Source organism: Erythrolamprus reginae, chromosome 12 (genome assembly GCF_031021105.1).
Source record: "Erythrolamprus reginae isolate rEryReg1 chromosome 12, rEryReg1.hap1, whole genome shotgun sequence".
Classification (NCBI taxonomy): Eukaryota; Metazoa; Chordata; class Lepidosauria; order Squamata; family Dipsadidae; genus Erythrolamprus; species Erythrolamprus reginae.
The window spans coordinates 30,142,393-30,162,612 of NC_091961.1; the positions used below are offsets into that span (position 1 = coordinate 30,142,393).

Consider the following 20,220-nt stretch of genomic DNA (forward strand, 5'->3'; position numbering starts at 1 on the left):
TTCTGCAATGATGCCGTCACAGATTTGGAAGGAGAAATTTATGCTGAAGCTCTTCCCGATTTCGGTTACAATCCATTTAAGCTTCAGCTGTGCATGACAAAAAGCCCTGCATTTTGCTAAAAATTCCTTACAGAACATTATGCACACCCAATAATGAGAGGTGCAGGTTCCTAGGTCAGTGTTTGTCAACCTCAACAACTTTTAAGAGGTGTGCCCGTCAACTCCCAGAATTCCTAAGTCAGCACAAGGAATTCTGGGAGAGGAACTCCGCACTGCTGAAAGCTGAGGGGAAAAAAATTGATGTGGAGACCTTTGTAAGTAACTCTGGCTGGAAGGCGACTGCATTTAGTTGATCTGCTCTGGCTGTGGAAGCTAAGCAGGATCAGGCTTGTCACTTGAATGGGAACGCCAAAGGAAATCTAAGCCTCATAGGATAAGGGAAAAAATAATATCCTGAAGGCAGGCAGCTGCAATATGACTACACCAAAGAGCAGAATTTGACTTGAAAAGCAAAGATGTAGCTGAGACGCTGATTGTATGGTAATGTTTTTTCCCCTTCCATTCAGTCATGTCTGACTTTTTAGCAACTGTCTGGACAAGTCCCAAAGGTTTTCCTAGCAAGTGGTTTGCGCTATTGCCTCCTTCTTAGGGTTAAGAGACAGTGACTGGCACAAGGTATCAAAGGCAAGACTAGAACTTCCCGTCCCTAGTTGAATGCCTTCACCTCAATAGCAAGAATGTCTAACCATGGCGACTTTAAGACTTGGACTTCAACTTCCAGAATTCTCAAGCCAGGCTGAGGAGTATTGCCTCAAGATCATATGCTGCAATGTCCTTCCGGTCAACGACTACTTCAGCTTCAACCGCAACAACACAAGAGCACACAACAGATTCAAACTTAATATTAACCGCTCCAAACTTGACTGTAAAAAATATGACTTTAACAATCGAGTTGTCGAAGCGTGGAACTCATTACCGGACTCAATTGTGTCAACCCCTAACCCCCAACACTTCTCCCTTAGACTCTCCACGATTGACCTCTCCGGGTTCCTAAGAGGCCAGTAAGGGGCGTATATAAGTGCACTGATGTGCCTATCGTCCCCTGTCCAATTGTCTTTCCTTATCTCATATATCATATATATTCTCTCCTTATCTCTTATATCATATATATTCTCTCCCTCCTATCTACTTCTCTTCTTTTTACTTTCTATCGTTATATATATTACTTAATGTCTATTCTCTTCCATATGTATTGTATATTGTACAAAGAATAAATAAATAAAAAATAAAAAAAATTCTGGGAGTTGAAATCAACGGGTCTTAAAGTTGCTGACTGGAGAATTCTGGGAGTTTAAACCCTCAAGTCTTGTTAAAATCTATCCACAGAAAAATGATTATTTCATCACCAGAAAACATCAGAACCAACAAACTAAATACATCTACTATCCAATACACACACACACAAATATATATACCACCTTCATTTTTTTTTATTTGCAAACATTGATTTCAGCCATTCAATAATTACACTTCATTAACTTCTGATCTTTTAAAAGCATTAATTAAAGGGAAGACAATTTCCACAGGGGGTAACAAATGATAGGATATGCTACATATAGTAACAAAAAAAAAAGTCACATTTTTTTCACATTATCCGCTGAATTATTTGCATTTATTTTTTTATCAAAGCAATAAGATTTACTCTGATAAAGATTTGTTTGTTGGAGGGTATAATTTTAGGGTCTGCAGTAATAACACGTTGAAGAGGAGAAAAGCCAAAGCAATGATTTAACAGGGAGGTCAAACTGGTGGCCTGTGGGCCAGAGGGCCACGCCCAGGGCACACCCACCCCATCTCTGCAAAGGGAAAAAAGCATCACAATACGTCACAGGGCCGTCACAAGTTTCACACTTGTGATTTAGAATATCCTTCTTCCGTCTGTTTTTCTGCGTTGCACTCCAGCTTCCATATTGACCAGCCAGCAGAGCTATTTAGTCCATGCCTTGTCTTGGTGTGCCACCTGTGGCACGTGTGCCGTAGGTTTGCCATCGTGGTTCTAGGAGAAGGGAAACTCTGACTCCAAACCTCCATTGCCTTGTGGCTCTATCCATCATTGGAAAAGGTTTCAGGAGTAAACCTTGAGGCAAAATCCAGAGCCGGAGTCCCAGAAGCAGTTTGTGGCTGTGTACAGCCACCTTCTGCTCACTCCTGCGACGTAGCTGGAACCAATCATATTGGCTTTGCCATTGCATTGGATTATTTCAAAGACATGGAGAGGGGGGGATCTGCTGCTTGGGTAACAGTCTACCCTCCATACTGACCTACCCAGGCCTTATGCTCTGGAGAGGATGCTCCAGCTTTGCATACAGCGTTTTAGGAACTCTTTCCAGAGCACGATACCATAGTCTTTCGAGACTGAAGGATGCTGAAATACCTAGAAGATGGTTTTGCCACTTTATCTACCATTGGGGCGTAGAGCCCTTTCCGCCTTCAAAACAATTGACTATCTTCTCCTGAAATCCCTGGAAAGGGGTCCTTACAATCTGATGCCTCAGGTAGCATATTTTACTTTATTTATCATGCTTAGCATGACAGCTCTCCTTATCTCCCATCTCATTCAACGGGCATTCAATGAAACCTTGATATTCCAGACCATTATTTCTCAATCTCATCAACAGAATGGCTGGCTGGGGAATTCTAGGAGTTGAATTCCACCTGTCTTACGTTTGACAAAGTTTAGAAAACCTGATCTAAACTTTAACTGGACTTTGCATGTTCGAGTTGCAATTTGGCGTCGCTTGGACACTGATGCTCTGACACACATCACATCATTTTGTAATTGCTGTGAAGGTGTCCGCTTTAATTCATGACTTCAGAAATTCCTCCCACTGATTAGTCTGTGAAGACTAAAGTGCAATATGCATTTTAGAATGGTAAATACACAATGGAAACAATCAAGGAATCCTTTCATTTACCCTAAACACCCTAAATACTTATTTATAATTTATACTTATTTATATACAGTGATACCTCGTCTTACAAACGCCTCGTCATACAAACTTTTCGAAATACAAACCTGGGGTTTAAGATTTTTTTTGCCTCTTCTTACAAACTATTTTCACCTTACAAACCCACCGCCACCGCTGGGATGCCCTGCCTCTGGACTTTCATTGCCACTGAAGCACCCGTTTTTGCGCTGCTGGGATTTCCCTGAGGCTCCCCTCCGTGGGAAACACCACCTCCGGACTTCCGTGTTTTTGTGATGCTGCAGGGGAATCCCAGCAGCGCAAAAATGGGCACTTCGCTGGCAACGGAAGTCCGGAGGTGGGGTTTCCCACGGAGGGGAGCCTCAGGGAAATCCCAGCAGTGCAAAAACGGGCGCTTCGGCTGGCAAAAGGGGTGAATTTTGGGCTTGCACGCATTAATCGCTTCTCCATTGATTCCTATGGGAAACATTGTTTCATCTTACAAACTTTTCACCTTAAGAACCTTGTCCCGGAACCAATTAAGTTTGTAAGACAAGGTATCACTGTACTTATATGCTTATTCATAAGAGACTGCACAGCAACAACTTACAAGCAGTTGCTGAAAGTTGCATTCAAACATTTGCTGAGGCTGGAGCAGCACTGACCGCTTCCTAATTCATTCTAATGGCCACAGGGAAATTCATGGACGCTTTCTCCTGCTCAACATCCCTGCTGTGAATCCAGACTCTTTCTGCCTTCTCATCCTGGAATGTCAGGTGCCCATATTTCCATTTTGAACGCTAATGAATGGAGATGGGGTTGGCTTCCGGCTACGCAGTTCATAAGGCATATAGGTTCCGCATCTTTCCGGCTTGAGGGATTGTTATTTATTTTTCGCTCCTTGGCCTCCTGGTAGTTTCTTATCCTCGTGGCCGTTCGCCAGCTTTTTCAAATATTCATGGGGACCCTGACCTTCAAAAGAGGAGGGGTTTTTGTAGGAGCCCCCAATTCTATCCCAGAGGGTGAAGTACTGGCCGTAATTGTAGTCAAAGAACAAGTGGTGGTCCGTGTGATGGGCAGCCCCGTTGATGATGGGTCTCAGCAGATTGGGAACGCGATAGTCGCCGTCGTGAATGGAGATGGACCAGATGTTGACGAAGACATAGAGGCCCAAATAGGTGACTTTGTGAAGAGGGAAAAGGAACGGGTAGACATGATAAGGGACACTCTGAAGGAAACCGTCCACGGGGTGAAAAGCATGGCTGGCAAACGGAGTTGTGACCTTCCACGTGTGATGGGGCTTGTGGAAACGCTGTAAGAGAGGAAAGAATCAGAGCGTTAGAACCTGATCACAACATAATGGAACTGGAAAAGGTGCAAAAAAGGGCAAAAAGAATGATCAAGGAAATGGAGCCCCTCTCTTATGAAATCAGGTTGCGACGCCTTGGTCTCTTCAGCCTTGAAAGACGGCGTTGAAGGGGTGACTTGATCGAAGGTCATGCATGGGATGGAAAAGGTGGATAGAGAAAAATTATTTTCTCTATCACACAATACTAGGACAAGGGGTCACTCCCTAAAGCTCATGGGTAAGAAAGTGAGGACAAATCAAGGGAAATATTTCTTCACCCAGAGGTTTCTTGGTTTATGGAATTCACTCCCAGAAGAGGCCGTGACTGCTGTCAGCCTGGAGAGCTTCAAGGCAGGATTAGACAGATTCATGGATGCCAAGTGTATCGGTGGTTATTGAAATGGATGTCCACGTGCCGCCTCTATGTTGGTTGAGGCAGGTGCCATTTGTTGAGGGGTCAAGGGAAAGGGAGGGTTTTGCCTTCTCCTTCTGCTCAAGATCCCCATGTACCATTGGCGGGCCACTGTGTGACACAGAATGCTGGACTCGATGGGCTTTGGTCTGATTCAGCAGGGCTCTTCTTAGGTTCTTATGTTCTTAACATTTTCACTTCATTTGGCTGAGATTTCCACCCGCTACAAAAATAAACTACAGAGGATCCTCAACTTATGACCATAACTAGAATTTCCATTGCCAGACAAGATGGTTGTTAAGGGAGCAGTCTTTCATTTTACCATCATTTTTGCCACGGTTAAGCAAATCACTGCAACCCTTAGGAGGACAAGCCAGTTTCCAAGCACCTAAATTTTGATTGCGTCACTTGGGGAATGCTGGGATAGTCTTAAGAACCGGTCATGCGTCACTTTTTTCTGCGTCATCGTAATTACAAACGGATGTCAAACTAATGGTAAGCTGAGGACAACCTGTTCTGGACAATCCTCAGCTGATTTGTGATGTGTTCTGACCCAGCTCCCCAAGCACGAGGAACCCTCTGAAGTGAACTCACAAGATTCTTTTATTAGGAGCATCAGTGGCCCAACAAAAAGTTTCTCTTTCATCACTAGCTAACAAGTCCGTCTATCCGGACGATGTCTGCCATACCTATTCATCTCCACCTCCTGTCTTTTATCCCCAGAACTAAGATGGGGCCTCACTAGCAGGGTAGCTCTCCCTTCCCCAGGATAAGTTTCAAGTTTCAAGTTTATTGGATTTATAATATTGGATTTATATGCCGCCCCTCTCCGAAAACTCGGGGCGGCTAACAACAATCATGAACAATATACAATAAAATCCAATACTAAAAGCAAATTAAAACCCCATAATATATAAAACCAAACATACATACAAACATACCATGTATACAGTTGTAACGGCCTAGGGGGAGAAGAAGTCTTAATTCTCCCATGCCTGGCGGCAGAGGTGGGTTTTAAGGAGCTTACGAAAGGCAAGGAGGGTGGGGGCAATTCTAATCTCTCGGGGGAGTTGGTTCCAGAGGGTCGGGGCCGCCACAGAGAAGGCTCTTCCTCTGGGTCCCGCCAAGTGGCATTGCTTAGTCAACGGGACCCGGAGAAGACCCACTCTGTGGGACCTAACTGGCCGCAGGGATTCGTGCGGCAGAATGCGGTCCCTGAGATTATCTGGCCCGGTGTCATGAAGGGCTTTATAGGTCATAACCAACACTTTGAATTGTGATCGGAAACTGATCGGCAACCAATGCAGACTGCGGAGTGTTGGTGTGACATAAGCCCAAGGTTTTCCTCTGCTCTCTTCTCCTTCTGTACATCCGCACGTCAGGCACTGGATTCAGCTGTTCCTCCTCTTCCTCATCAGCCACTTCCAGACCTGGGTGCTGACAACTCTCCACCTGAAGGCTGACGGGTGGCCCAGGCTCCACCGCTGTCGCTATCTCTGCCACTCCATTCCCTCTTCCCCCTTGGAGCTCTCAGGTTGCCTTGATGCTGACCTGAGTCCCTTATATCCATTGTAAGATAAAATACAGGAAATAGTATAAGGGCAGACTAGATGCACCATGAGGTCTTTTTCTGCCATCAGTCTGCTATGTTTCTATGCCTCCTCCTCTCCTGGTTTGGCTGCTGGAGGGTCTGGCGGCCCACAGGCCACAATACGTGATACATATTCACCAACGTTACTCCATCTTCGAAACCATGTCGAGAAACAAAACGGTCCACAACGGAGTGACCCACATTCAAAGACTAGAAAAGCTGGTTTCAGTGTGCTAAACCAGCATTTCTCAATGGATTTAGGGTGGAAGTTGAGAGTTTGAAGTTGCCAAGGCACATGCTGAACCATTGGAATGTTTGTTCTAGCCAACCTGGGATTCATCCAGACACGAATCCTCTCCTGCTGGCTTTTGCCAATATTGATCAGCACACGGCTTCGGTCCATGCACATTCCGGGTGACGCCCTCTTCTTCCAGACACAATCTTGCCGGGAGATTATTGACCTTCCTTACCTTATATAAATGCTTGTGGTGGAGAAACCGATGGATCCAGTAAATGCACATATCCGTGAAGAAGAGAAACGAAAACATGCTGAAGAAAACGCCAAACCATCCTAGGTAAAGAGGGAAGAAAATTAGGGACTGGCAGAAGTCCAGTTGATTCAACTCATGAGGACAAAGACTAGAAACATAGAAGACTGACGGCAGAAAAAGACCTCATGGTCCATCTGGTCTGCCCTTATACTATTTCCTGTGTTTTATCTTAGGATGGATACATGTTTATCCCAGGCATGTTTAAATTCAGTCACTGTGGATTTACCAACCACGTCTGCTGGAAGTTTGTTCCAAGGATCTACTACTCTTTCAGTGAAATAATATTTCCTCACTTTGCTTTTGATCTTTCCCCCAACTAACTTCAGATTGTGTCCCCTTGTTCTTGTGTTCACTTTCCTATTAAAAACACTTCCCTCCTGAACCTTATTTAACCCTTTAACATATTTAAATGTTTCGATCATGTCCCCCCTTTTCCTTCTGTCCTCCAGACTATACAGATTGAGTTCATGAAGTCTTTCCTGATACGTTTTATGCTTAAGACCTTCCACCATTCTTGTAGCCTGTCTTTGGACCCGTTCAATTTTGTCAATATCTTTTTGTAGGCGAGGTCTCCAGAACTGAACACAGTATTCCAAATGTGGTCTCACCAGCGCTCTATATAAGGGGATCACAATCTCCCTCTTCCTGCTTGTTATACCTCTAGCTATGCAGCCAAGCATCCTACTGGCTTTTCCTACTGCCCGACCACACTGCTCACCCATTTTGAGACTGTCAGAAATCACCACCCCTAAATCCTTCTCTTCTGAAGTTTTTGCTAACACAGAACTGCCAATGCAATACTCCGATTGAGGATTCCTTTTCCCCAATCTGTGGGGAAACTATGCGCTTATAACCCATAATTCAATGCACATACAATCCCCCCTCCCCTTACACTCCTCCCGCCCATGTACACGGGGCTCCCGCATGTGCCCCACCCCCCGAGCATGCACGGCAGAGACCCATAAATCAGCTGGCTGCCAGGAGGCATGCACGCATGCACAGTGCAGCTGGGCTGGAGTGACAAGCTTGCATGCCCGCAGAGGGTTCTGCATGCCACCTGCCGCACATGTGCCATAGGTTCACCATCATGGAATTAGAGAGCTAATTCACGGGCAAATGCACACAATTAGGTAAACATATGGATGGGCAGGCCACTAACAAATCTAATAACATTGTGTTTGTGGTTAAATCATAATCATAGATTTTCTTCCATGCTACTTAGTATTTTACATTCCAAAGCTTTCAATTCCCAAACCCTAAAAGTTACCATAAAGTAGCCGACATAATTTAAAACATCTTTCCCTAAACCAATGCACTCCAGAAAGCAGCAGTTAAATTGTAGCATACAAATCCACTTCTAAACCACTTTACTTGCATAATCGGGGCCAAGATATACAATAATCCCTCGCTACTTCACCGTTTATCTTTCGCAGATTCGCTATTTCACGGATTTTCAAAGGGGGCTTAAATCCATTGAAAATTTTAAATCCATTAAAAATTCATAAAATCCTTCTACAGTACTACTGTACTCTAGTAAAGAAACAGATAGGATATCTCATGTAGTTCCAGCTGAGAGACATTATAGAATGACTGTTTAATGCAAAGGGTGGGTTTTAAAAGTCCAAATGTTCATTAAATGCATAAAAATATCTTTCCTCTTCTTCACAGAAATTCATTTTTCACGGGCGGTCTTGGAAGGCATCCCCCGCGAAAAACGAGGGACCCCTGTACAGTAGTCCCTCGCTATACCGCGCTTCACCTACTGCGGCTTCACTTCATCGCGGGTTTCTGAGGAAGTCGATCGGCAGATTTAAACAGCCCGCCGAAATCGATCAGCAGGTTTTTCAAAAAAAAAAAAAATATCTAAAATTGTAAATACTGTGTTTAAATACTGTATCTAAAATAAATACTGTGTGGGAAGGGTTTATAAACACTTAAAACAATGAAAACTTACCAAACAATTACAATATAAATACTTAAATAAGTACTATCAGTCGATAAATTCCCCATCGCGGATTTCACCTATCGCGGCCAGGTCTGGAACGTAACACCAGCGATAGGTGAGGGACTACTGTACTCCACAATTGAAAAGGAATGTAGAGTTTTAAATAAGGAGATAAAAAGGGACAGAGAGAAACAGCAGCGGGGAGGTCAGTTGTGGGAGGAGTGCCAAACAGGGGTGCTTACCATAGGGAGATTCCCCAACACTGTCGTAGAGTTTGCTGTAGCCTCTGACCTCGGCAAAGAAGATGGCCACGGTGGGAATGCTGATCAACGGCAGAGACAAGACTGTGTGCTTTATTTCCCGCTGCACTTGATTCTGAACACAAAAGCAGACGGTGGGTCAAAACGCCTTTTAAAACCACCCAGTCCTAACCTTGGCAACCTTTTAAAGTTTTGTGGACTTTCAAACTCACGGAATTTCCTAGGCACCATGTCTGGGGAATTATTCCAAGTTTGGAAATCCCTGGTGTAGATCTCACGGTGTCCATCCAACGACTTAGAAAAGGGCTTCCCTAAAGCCGTTGGATGAATCTGCAGCTCTCTACATGGGGCTACCTTTGAAAAGTGTTCGGAAACTTCAGATCGTGCAGAATGCAGCTGCGAGAGCAATCATGCGCTTTCCTAAATACGCCCATGTCACACCAACACTCCACAGTCTGCATTGGTTGCCGATCAGTTTCCGGTCACAATTCAAAGTGTTGGTTATGACCTATAAAGCCCTTCATGGCACCAGACCAGAATATCTCCAGGACCGCCTTCTGCCGCACGAATCCCAGCCACCAGTTAGGTCCCACAGAGTTGGCCTTCTCCGGGTCCCGTCAACTAAACAATGTCGTTTGGCGGGACCCAGGGGAAGAGCCTTCTCTGTGGCGGCCCCGACTCTTTAGAACCAACTCCCCCCAGAGATTACAATTGCCCCCACCCTCCTCGCCTTTCGTAAGCTCCTTAAAACCCACCTCTGTCGTCAGGCATGGGGGAATTGAGACTCTCTCTTCCCCTAGGCTTATAAAATTTATCCATGGTATGTTAGTATGTATGATTGGTTTTTAAATTGGGGTTTTAAATTAACTTAAATATTAGATTTGTATACATTGTATTATTATTGCTGTGAGCCGCCCTGAGTCTGCGGAGAGGGGCGGCATACAAATCTGATTAATAAATAAAATAAATGAATGAATAAATTCTGCTTTATTGTTCTCTATGCTGCATTACCTGGCAATTCTATGCATTGTATGAATCATCATCCTTTCCAATACAACAAAAGATGGTTATTTACAGGACTGTCTCACAAATCCCAGCAACTGGTTAGGTCCCACAGAGTTGGCCTACTTCAGGTCCCATCAGCCACGCAATGTCACCGGGCAGGGCCTAGGGGTAGAGCCTTCTCTGTGGCAGTCTCGGCCCTTTTGAATCAGCTCCCCGCTGAGATTCGCACCGCTCCCACCCTCCTGGCCTTTCGTAAATCTTTGAAAATTCACATCTGCTGTCAGGCTTGGGGCTGTTGAGCATGGATACTTTGGTCCGGCCATGAGTGTAAGTAGAATGGATGTGATTGTGTTTTATAATAGGGGTTTTAGATAAATTTCAATTGGAGTTTTCGATATATTGGATTATTGCGGTTTTTAGATAAATTTTGATTGTTTTATTTATTTATTCAATTTTTATGCCGCCCTTAGACTCAGGGCGGCTTACAACACGTTAGCAACAGCAACTTTTTAACAGAGGTAGCATATTGCCCTCACAATCCGGGTCCTCATTTGACCCACCTCGGAAGGATGGAAGGCTGAGTCAACCTTGAGCCTGTGATGAGATTTGAACCGCTGACCTACAGATCTAAAGTCAGCTTCAGTTTAATTACTGGATTTCTTATATATGGTTTTGTATTTTTGTTGTAAACTGCCCTGCCTCTGCGGAGAAGGGTGGCATAGAAATCTAAGTAATAAATAAATAATAAAATGCAGGGGATGAGGGAAACAGTCAAAATTCTGACTAAAAGAACTCCTCAATAAAAATGAGAGTAACTAAATCAGGAAAGAAAAGATGAAATAACATGTGCCCAGCCTCCAAAAGTACCACATAGCAAGGAGAAAAACTCCCCCCTCATCTCATTTCATGAAGTGTTCATTCTGCTTTATGGCATTAACATTTTCATTCACAAATTTAAGAAGAGGACTAAGCACAGCACAATTTACAACATTGGTTCTGGTTCAACTTTCAATAGGACCTCTCATGAGTAACTGATGTTAAAGGAAACGGCAGCTTTGCCATGTTGTTGTACCCCACTCACCTCTAAAAACTGGGGGTGCTTCTTTAAGTTGTGATCAAAAAGAAGATAGTAGCCGAGAGTGGCAAACAGAAAATATAGGACAATTGCCCCTAGGTTTGTTACAACAAAGAGGCTGATAATCTGCCGGAAAGCATTGTTTTCTGGCCATGTTGCTGGATAAACATAAGGGGTCAAAATATAACTATCTGCATATTCCAGGACAAGATCCATTGCTGAACCTGCAGGAGAGCCAGGAAGAAAAGAGTGTTAAGTCAAAAGGGTATTACGTCAAACAGAGAAATACAAAAGGTTATTTTTCAATCATCTAAGAGGGGCATATGAAGAAATTTACCTGTATAGATAACCTGAAGAATGCACTACTTCTCCTTATTCGCAGTTTCAGAAAGAGAAATCAGTCACTTGTTTTCAGAGCCTCCTCAGTTCCGAGTCACTTCGGGGACGATCCAAACCTCTGCAAGTAAAGTGCATCAGGAAATTCCAGGAATAGTAAGTTTTGACTGTAGTTTTCCAATCTCATTTGTACATTTAAGAAGAAAGCTTTAATACAAAGGAACTGAGCAGTGCAAGGTGTGAGAGAGAAACAGGATGGCCTGGGTCTACTATTAATAAATCTTTATTCTGCTTCTCCATGCTTTAAGGATAGAAGAGAGAAAAGGGATTTTCCAACCAACACTAACACATCTAAGTCACCACTAACCATGTCCATAGCTGTCTCTTTCAAATCAATGGAAAGTCAACCTACAGCAGAAAAGAAATTTATAGCACTTTTTTCTACCTGTATGTTTCTAAAAACTACTGCTCTATAAATAAAAACTTCTCAAGTATGGAAAAGGGGAAAAAATGAGAGGGAGAGAGAAAAAATGGCAAATGTCTTAATGCCGAGCCCCAATAATCAAATGCAAACAAATTGTCTAACTAACAAAAGGATTTAATATTTAGAAAAGTCTCGGTATTGTCTCCCTTTTCAAAGGGAGAAGCAAATCTAGCAAATTCCTATCAGTTGCCAAAATCCCAGAGCGAAGATAAACATTGCAATAATTACCAGCTGCAGCAAAGAGTTTCAAAATGAAGTTCTCAGAAATTAACTGGAAGAACGAAGCTCAATAGCAAAGCTAAGAATGTGTTATTTTGAAACACAAACTGAATTCAAGAGTCAAGATGAGATGATTCCGAAATAAACGACCTTGTTTTCTGCAACGAGGCAAGGCATGCTTCACCCTTAAATAGCATGAGGGCGTGACCCAGTAGCCTCCTCTTAGCCAACCATTCGTGTCTTCTATATGACCTCCAAACTCTGGCATCCAGAAGAGGCTCCTCCTCCTCTTCCGCTGAATCATTTAGCTCAGGAAATACTAAGTAATACCTGACAGGAAGTGCTGACCCACTCATGCCAGGAATTTCAGAAGGCCCTCGTTGTTCTGACCCTGACCCCTCATCAATTTCATCGTCACTTTCAAGTGCCCAGAATACAGTCTCTGCGTACTCTGAATCCATAATTATTTGTGCAGGACACAAGCAAACCATCACAGTAGTTTCTAAACTCTTGCAGATTTTTCGAAAGGTTGCGTCAAAAGAGAGAGGAAAACCTCTTAATCTGCTGTACACCTTAAATAATAATTAATTTATGATGGCACGTGTGTCTTCTTAATCAGAATATTGACAACATATTTTGTATGAGATTGGACTTCCTGGATCTAAATGGACCAAGTTTGTTTCATCTCATCAACCGCTTCAGGAAGTTCCTGGTTATTCATCAATCCCCAAACATTGAAGACATGAAAACAATTTTATAAATATTATTTAAATAGTACTGTGAATAACACTGACAAAAGACAATATAAGGCTTCTGTTGCTGCGGTTGACTACTGTTACAGAGTGTACAGAATAATCGCTGAATGGTTAAACATACATGTACACAGAGGAAACGTGAAGGTGTAGCAGATATCCAGCTGATAGCCCAGAGACACGAGTAATAGTTCAGTAATACAATTCAGATACATTAAGTGTATAAAATATTATTTACTCTGGCAAACATCTTAGTCAAGAACAATCCTAATCATTCACAGTTAAATCATATTCAAGTCTTACTTGTTCAGCTTACAAACTGCAACACTAACTCTTAAAGCAATAGTGTTTTTAATATATTTAAACATATATTGTTATGTATTAAGTATTTAAATGTTTATATATTGCCAAACCCAACCAGTTAAGTACATAGCACTAACAACCACCCAATCTTGGGTAACACTATCTCATGAGTACCTATGTCACCCTCAGAGACACCAAAAGATTATTTGGCCTTAATTGACCCTTCATTGTTTCTCAACCACCTATTGACCCCCTGTCACTTATTGACTCCATGGATGGTCCTATTATCAAAACTGACCCCTTTGGGTTGTGCCCTATTCTAAGAACTCATAAACTCTATTATGGATGGTAAAAGGGAATTATGTTTAAAGCAGTGCTTGTCAACCTTTAAAATGTATGGATTTCAACTCCCAGAATTCCCAAGTTTAGCAAGGGAATTTTTGGAATTGAAGTCCACCTATCTTAAAGTTGTATTCAGTTCTGGGAATTGAAGTCCACCTATCTTTAAAAAGTACAAGTGTCAGGTAGGACACTTATCCTATTCCCTGCAGCAAAAAACCCACCACATTCCCCAGTTTGTGTGTGTGTGTATTTGTGTGAGGTGCCCCACTATTTGAGGAGCACTGGTCTAAACTAAAGTAAGCCTTACCAGATGTTTTAGGTAATTTCCCCCCCCCCCCCCAAAAAAAAATGGGCTGGAGAATTCCAAGAATGAAACCTTGAACTTCTGGAAGTTGTCCAAGCTTAATTTTGCCTAAACAGTGAACAAGCCCTGCTAGAAAGGAGGCCACTAGTGAAATATTAACAATGTAAAATAATCCAGGTGGGGGTGGGGAACCACCTTTGAAGGTCTCCAGAAGTTGTGGATGCTCGAATACTGGTTTTTAAAGAAGAGATTGGACAACCACTTGTCCTGAAATGTCATCGGGTTTCCTGCCTGAACAGGCAGTTGGACTAGATGACCTCCAGGGTCCCTTCCTCACTCGTCATTCTGTTGCCGAAGCTGGCTTCAGGTTTTAAAAGATGACGACAAGATGCTTAAGTATGAAAACACAATGCCAAGAAGGGTCTTTGGCCCTTAATAGCAATAGCATTTAGACCAGGGGTTCTCAACCTTTCTAATGCTGCGACCCCTTAATACAGTTCCTCATGTTGTGGTGACCCTCAACCATAAGTCTAGCGCCAATTCTCCCAACAGAGCTTTAAGCTGATTGGCAGGAGGGTCAGAGGGACACGCCCACTGTAAACGCCTGATTGGTCGGATTGTAAAATTATGTTCCAAGGCCCCAGAATAGACGCTGGGATTTGTCTTTTCCCATGATCTTAGGTGACCACTGTGAAACGATCATTCGACCCCCAACAGTCTCAACCCCCAGGTTGAGAACCAGTGATTTAGACTTATATACCGCTTCACACCCCCCCCCCCAGGATGAGAACCACTGATTTAGACTTATATACCACTTCACCCCCAGGTTGAAAACCACTGATTTAGACTTATATACCACTTCACTCTCAGTTGAGAACCACTGATTTAGACTTATATACCGCTTCACCCCCAGGTTGAGAACCACTTATTTAGACTTATATACTGCTTCATAGTGCTTTTACAGTCCTCTCTAAGCGGTTTTACCCACCTCGGGAGGATGGAAGGCTGAGTCAACCTTGAGTCGGTGGTGAGATTTGAACTGCTTAACTACGGCTAGCAATCAGTTGAAGTAGCCTGCAATGCTGCACTCTAACCACTGCGCCAACCCGCCTCTTAAAGCCAGGCTTTAAAAATGCAGAGCAATAATCATTATTATAATCTTGCTTTACGGGCGAGAGTTCTTCAAGCCGGCTTGGGGTAAAAATGTGGCAAGGAAGCAAAAATAAAGATTGGTTCTCTAACCGCTATTCGCCTTCAACTACCTTTCCCTCAGCCGGGGTGGGCGAGGTTAGGAAGACCGCATTTCCCAACAGTCTCAGCCATCGCCGCCCGGGCTGGAGGATTCTGGGAAATGAAGTCCAGACGCCTGAGGGGCTCAAAAGATGGGCGGCCACTTCGCGACACATCGCCCCAGCCACCCACCCGTACCCGGGAGGCTCCTCCGTGCTTCTCCCCACCTGGATGCCGCCGCTCCGCCACCATCCTCCGCCGCTGTCCGAAGCACCGGACGCGCTCCTCAGTCGGTCCTCCAAACCCCTAGCGGTCAAGGCTTGGCCCTCTGGTGATATGGAGAAGGTTCCCGCGCCAATCACCGAGCGGGAGAGGCGGGGCTTCAGCGGCCAAAGACACAGGGATTGGCTGCGAGCGTCACGAGTCACCCACCAGTCGAGAGTCGCGCGACACCCGCCTCGGAGGGCCGGGCGCGGATTGGACGGCGCGGCCGTCGGCGTGAGACGAGCCTATCAGGAACGGGGTAGCGGGGCGGTGTCGGGGTTTGTTTTTTTTACTACAGCGGCGGCGAGGTGGAGTTATTTACCTCAGGAGGGTTAGGCGACATGAGATACCTCCCCAGCTCCGTCATAAAAAAAATTCCCCATAAACTGGTTCCTCCATTCGGTTGGGATGCTCTGAGGAGAGGGAGCCCTCTTGGGCTCCTGGAGGTCAGAAGAAAACGAAAAGGAGACGTTTCCATTGCCTCCAATATCTTTCCATTTTTGGTGATAGAGAATTTTTGAAAAAAAATTCTTCATTGTGTTGGCACTCGTTTTGGTATTGATAGGACTTGCCTAGCTGAACCCTTCTGGAAACCCAGCAAAAAGCCACCCCCCCACCCCCGGGAAGCAAAGGATGCTTATTAAACTCCAATCATCAAGCTTATGATGTTTCCAGATTTTTACAGCTTTTTTTTTTAACTGGCATGTCAAAGAAAAAACATGCCGGCTGTACTACTGGTGTTTTTTCAAATTCCAAGAAGACTTCAGGAAACAGAAGGTTGCCAAGAAACAAGATCTTGTTCCCTGTGTTTTAATTTTAAATTACTGCAGCAAATATAGAAGAAGCTAAATTCAAATATTAAATATTTGCTCATACAAAAAAAAAAGCAGAAAAATGGCTATAATGTAACATTTCAGGGCACATCAAAGGTTTTCTCCATTTTGATTTTTATAGTCATCGGAAGCGAATGCTGGTTATCAACTGTTCAATGGGCAGAATTCATCAAAATCTGAATAAAAAACAGCTCTAGGGCAATTTAAACTCAGCAGTCAATGGCTTAAAGAAGCAAACTTCAGGATGTCAAATTCAGGGCACCCAAGAGCTACTCTTGCGTCTTACTTTTCTTCCGCATCCTAAATTCAAATAGTACTCAGGCTGCCCAGATGTTTCCTGCAAAATTTAACAATTCAGATTATACGGAGATTTCTGTAAATAAGACAAAAGTGGAGTCTCAGAAGAGGAAGACATACAATCAACTATTGAATATTCAACTTGCACATCTTTCGATAGTTTACAAAAATGTGATGCCAGGTTAACATTTTTACAACTTTGTTAATGCCATTTAAAGAAGCCAATGACATCAGTGATGTAACAGATAAAAAATTGTCATTACAAATGGTGTTGGATAGTCACATGAATTGCAGGTGCGGAGTTTGGATGTGTTTATAGGGACCTAGGAGGATATAGCAAATTCCAGTACTTTGATGAACTATGTGGCTGAACTGCACTGAGAAAGATTACACCATAAGAACAATTGGATGATAAGTAGAAGAAACAGACTGGCTTGAGCCGCAGTTGAAGAGCTGGTTGCTGCAAAGAAAAGTAGAAGAGACAATGAATATTTAAGCTGCATTTAAAATATATATATATATACACTTCAGTCAGCAACACCTAAGGAAATTTCTATCAGTCTTTGAAAAAGGGTTCATTCACCTCGGCAACTCTTGCCATCTTTCTGCAAAGTTCCAGTTACACAGCTGCAGAGTGGGGCATCCATCTGGCTTGTGCATATCTGTTCGCAGCCTCCATTGTCTTCACACCAATCTAGGTCTAAAAGGCACCAATCAAAATTAAAAAATTATAAACATGTTTAATCATGCATTCATGCAGTAAAATGGGAGCCAGATTTCTGAATGAAAACTTGGAGAAACTTTGCACTTACGTTTTCTTCTGATTGGTCCCACAGAAATTATTTGCTCATTGAGATGTTTGGAATAATCATTGGCCCGCCGGGCATTCTGTGGACAGTTCTGATTGAACCAAAAAAAATATGTTTCTTTGGTACATAACCTCTGTTGGCTTGGAAAGCATATAGTGTATATTGATCAGTCAATAGCAATTTTTAAGAATAGGCAGAACCAGGAACAATAGAGCCAAATGTATAAGGAATAAAATAGGTACCTTAATCATATATAAGGTTTAAAGCGTCCATTTTTCCCCTGTCTTAAAATGCACCAGAGTGCAAATACAGGTGAAACTCAAATTGTGCAAACATTCATTTATTCCAGTAATGTAACTTAAAAGGTGAAATTTAATATATGAGTAATACTCATAACATGCAAGGCAAGATAGTTCAAGCTGTGATTTGTCATAATTGGGATTATTTATTAATTGGATTTCTATTCCGCCCCTCTCCAAGGACTCCGGATTATTATGAGGCATAGCTCATGAAAACCCCATCTCAGAAAATTAGAATATTACATGTGATCAATAAAAAAAGGATTGTACATAGAACAATACCAGACCTTTGAAAAGTATAAGCATGCATATGTACTTCGTTTGAGTTCCTTTTGCAGCAATTACTGCCTCAATGCGGCGTGGCATGGACGCTATCAATCTTCGGAGAGGGGCGGCATACAAATCTAAATAATAAATAATAAATAAATCTATGGCACTGCTGAGCCGTTATGGAAGACCAGGATGCTTCAATAGCTTCTGCTTCTGCATTGCTGGGTCTCATGTCTCTCATCTTTCTCTTGGCAAAGCCCCATAGATTTTCTATGGGGTTCAGGTAAGGTGAGATTGCTGGCCAATCAAGGACAGTAATCCCATGGTCATTGAGCGAGATTTTGGTGCTTTTGGCAGTGTGGGCAGGTGCCACATCCTGCTGGAAAATTTAAGTCACCATCCCCATAAACCTGTATGCAGATGAAAGCATAGAGTGCTCCAAAATCTCTTGATAGACGGCTGCGTTGACCCTGGTCTTAATGAAGCACAGTGGACCAACACCAGCAGATGACATGGCTCCCAAATCAACACATACTGTGGAAACCTTTGCATCTCATTACTAGGGACCCAGAGTATGGAGGAAGAATGGAGAGGCACACGCTGCAGCATGCTTGAGGTCAGGTGTAAAGTTTCCACAGGCTGAGGATCTATACGAGCTCCACAGTACATACATGGTTATATATATTGGAGGTCCAATATTGTTCTATGTACCAATCCTTTTTTTATTGATCGCATGTAATCTAATATTAGACCTCACCTATCGCTGGTGTTACGTTCCAGACCCGGCCGCGATAGGTGAAATCCGCGATGGGGAATTTATCGACTGATAGTACTTACTTAAGTATTTATATTGTAATTGTTTGGTAAGTTTTCATTGTTTTAAGTGTTTATAAACCCTTCCCACAAAGTATTTATTTTAGATACAGTATTTAAATATAGTATTTACAATTTTAGATTTTTTTTTTTTTAAACCCAATCAAGGACAGTGAGTTCCGCGGGCTGTTTAAATCTGCTGATCGACTTCCACAGAAACCCGCGAACCAGTGAAGATCCGCGAATGATTTTTCTCATTAATATTTCTTGAAAACCCGCAATGAAGTGAAGCCGCAGTAGGTGAAGCGCGATATAGCGAGGGACTACTGTACTGTCCTTCAAAAATCAACTTTTTGATCAGCTCTGAGACAGATTACCATTTTTTGACGACAGCCTTAAATAACACATTGATGTGAACTGCATCTGAAGTTTGCACCACTTACTATTTCACAGGAGTATCTTTCCGAATCACAAAGCGAGACTGCACAGTGCAAATGAACCTCATCATAATCTCCAATGAATTTGAAAACAGTAACATGAAAACGGCAAGTGAGGGAGACCCCATTCTCCTCAATTCCGATAGTATTATCCTTGATATTCTGACAGCTGCAAGAAAGAGGAATGCACTGGTTAGTTACAGCAGAACATCCAAGAACTGACAAGCTTTTCTTCCGGAATTTCGAACACGGCACTGAAAAAGAGTGGCTCACCCTTCTTCAATGATAAAGTATCTCAGTTTGTCATTGCTGTCTCGTGACGGTGTGGCATAACATTTGTTCAGTGTGAGGATGAGGTGAGTAGAATCTGCCCCCAGCACAAAGACACCAACGTACAATACATCACGGGTGGTTAGCACAACTTCTCCTTGCCTGTAGGGATGCTTATAGGATGAATTTTTATATAGGGCCATTTTTGTAGTGAAGCTGCCTTCCTTTGTAGGCACAGTCAGATTAATGACACTACAAAGCAAGCACAAGATAGAAAAAAAATAACTCTTAGACCAAAGAAGACAACAACATCCCACCATTGGGACCAGTGTTCCCTCTAATTTTTTGGGGGGGTGGGCTGAAAAGTATAGTGTCTAAGCGGCAGTCCCTTCGGGACTGGGCGGCACAGAAATAATAAATAAATAAATAAACAAACAAATAAAAAACCCACCCTGTTTTGCCTCAGAATTTCAAAATAAAATACTATACTGTGTGTCTATAACAGTGAGCTCATAATAGGGCAACTCTATCAATATCAAAATGCCACTTAAATAGTTGAGCTAGTTTCAAACTAGATTTTGATTTTCTTTCTCTCTTCCTTACTCCCATTCTTTTGCTTTCTCTTTTCCTTCCTCTCTTTTTTCTATCTGTTTCTCTCTCTTCCTCTCTCTCTCCTTCCCTCTCACTCTCTCCCTCTCGGCTTCTGGGCAGGTTTGGAAAACTCTGAGTTGATGATGATTTTTAAGTGAGCGATTGCTCACTGCTCAGCTTAGAGGGAACTATGATTGGGACAAGTCTGCTGTTG

At 43.0% G+C, this 20,220-nt stretch overlaps 2 protein-coding genes across 5 annotated transcripts in view; both read right to left on the minus strand.

The window, feature by feature from the left end:
* Window positions 1-1,470: 1,470 nt before the first annotated feature.
* Window positions 1,471-15,448, minus strand: SC5D (sterol-C5-desaturase). Of its 4 annotated transcripts, none has more exons than XM_070765284.1 (6): window positions 15,351-15,448; window positions 11,491-11,589; window positions 11,160-11,377; window positions 9,056-9,188; window positions 6,788-6,888; window positions 1,471-4,278 (listed from the first exon to the last, which is right to left on the minus strand). In XM_070765284.1, the coding sequence occupies exons 3-6, from the start codon at window positions 11,367-11,369 to the stop codon at window positions 3,850-3,852; spliced, it is 873 nt and encodes a 290-aa protein (XP_070621385.1). In that variant the 5' UTR covers window positions 11,370-11,377; window positions 11,491-11,589; window positions 15,351-15,448; the 3' UTR covers window positions 1,471-3,849. The 4 variants fall into 4 exon arrangements, with proteins under 4 accessions (XP_070621385.1, XP_070621382.1, XP_070621384.1 ...); XM_070765281.1 differs by having other exon boundaries at window positions 3,369-4,278; window positions 11,491-11,610; XM_070765283.1 differs by lacking the exon at window positions 15,351-15,448 and adding an exon at window positions 15,156-15,337 and having other exon boundaries at window positions 3,369-4,278; window positions 11,491-11,610.
* A 1,250-nt stretch (window positions 15,449-16,698) lies between these two features.
* Window positions 16,699-20,220, minus strand: part of TECTA (tectorin alpha) — a 55,650-nt gene continuing 52,128 nt past the window's right edge. Inside the window, exons 20-24 of the mRNA XM_070765196.1 lie at window positions 19,419-19,667; window positions 19,152-19,314; window positions 17,330-17,417; window positions 17,101-17,217; window positions 16,699-16,977 (exon numbers count right to left, since the gene is read on the minus strand). Of these exons, the coding sequence (XP_070621297.1) occupies window positions 16,877-16,977; window positions 17,101-17,217; window positions 17,330-17,417; window positions 19,152-19,314; window positions 19,419-19,667 (718 nt within the window). The 3' untranslated portion in view covers window positions 16,699-16,876. The remainder of the gene's footprint in view (window positions 16,978-17,100; window positions 17,218-17,329; window positions 17,418-19,151; window positions 19,315-19,418; window positions 19,668-20,220) is intronic.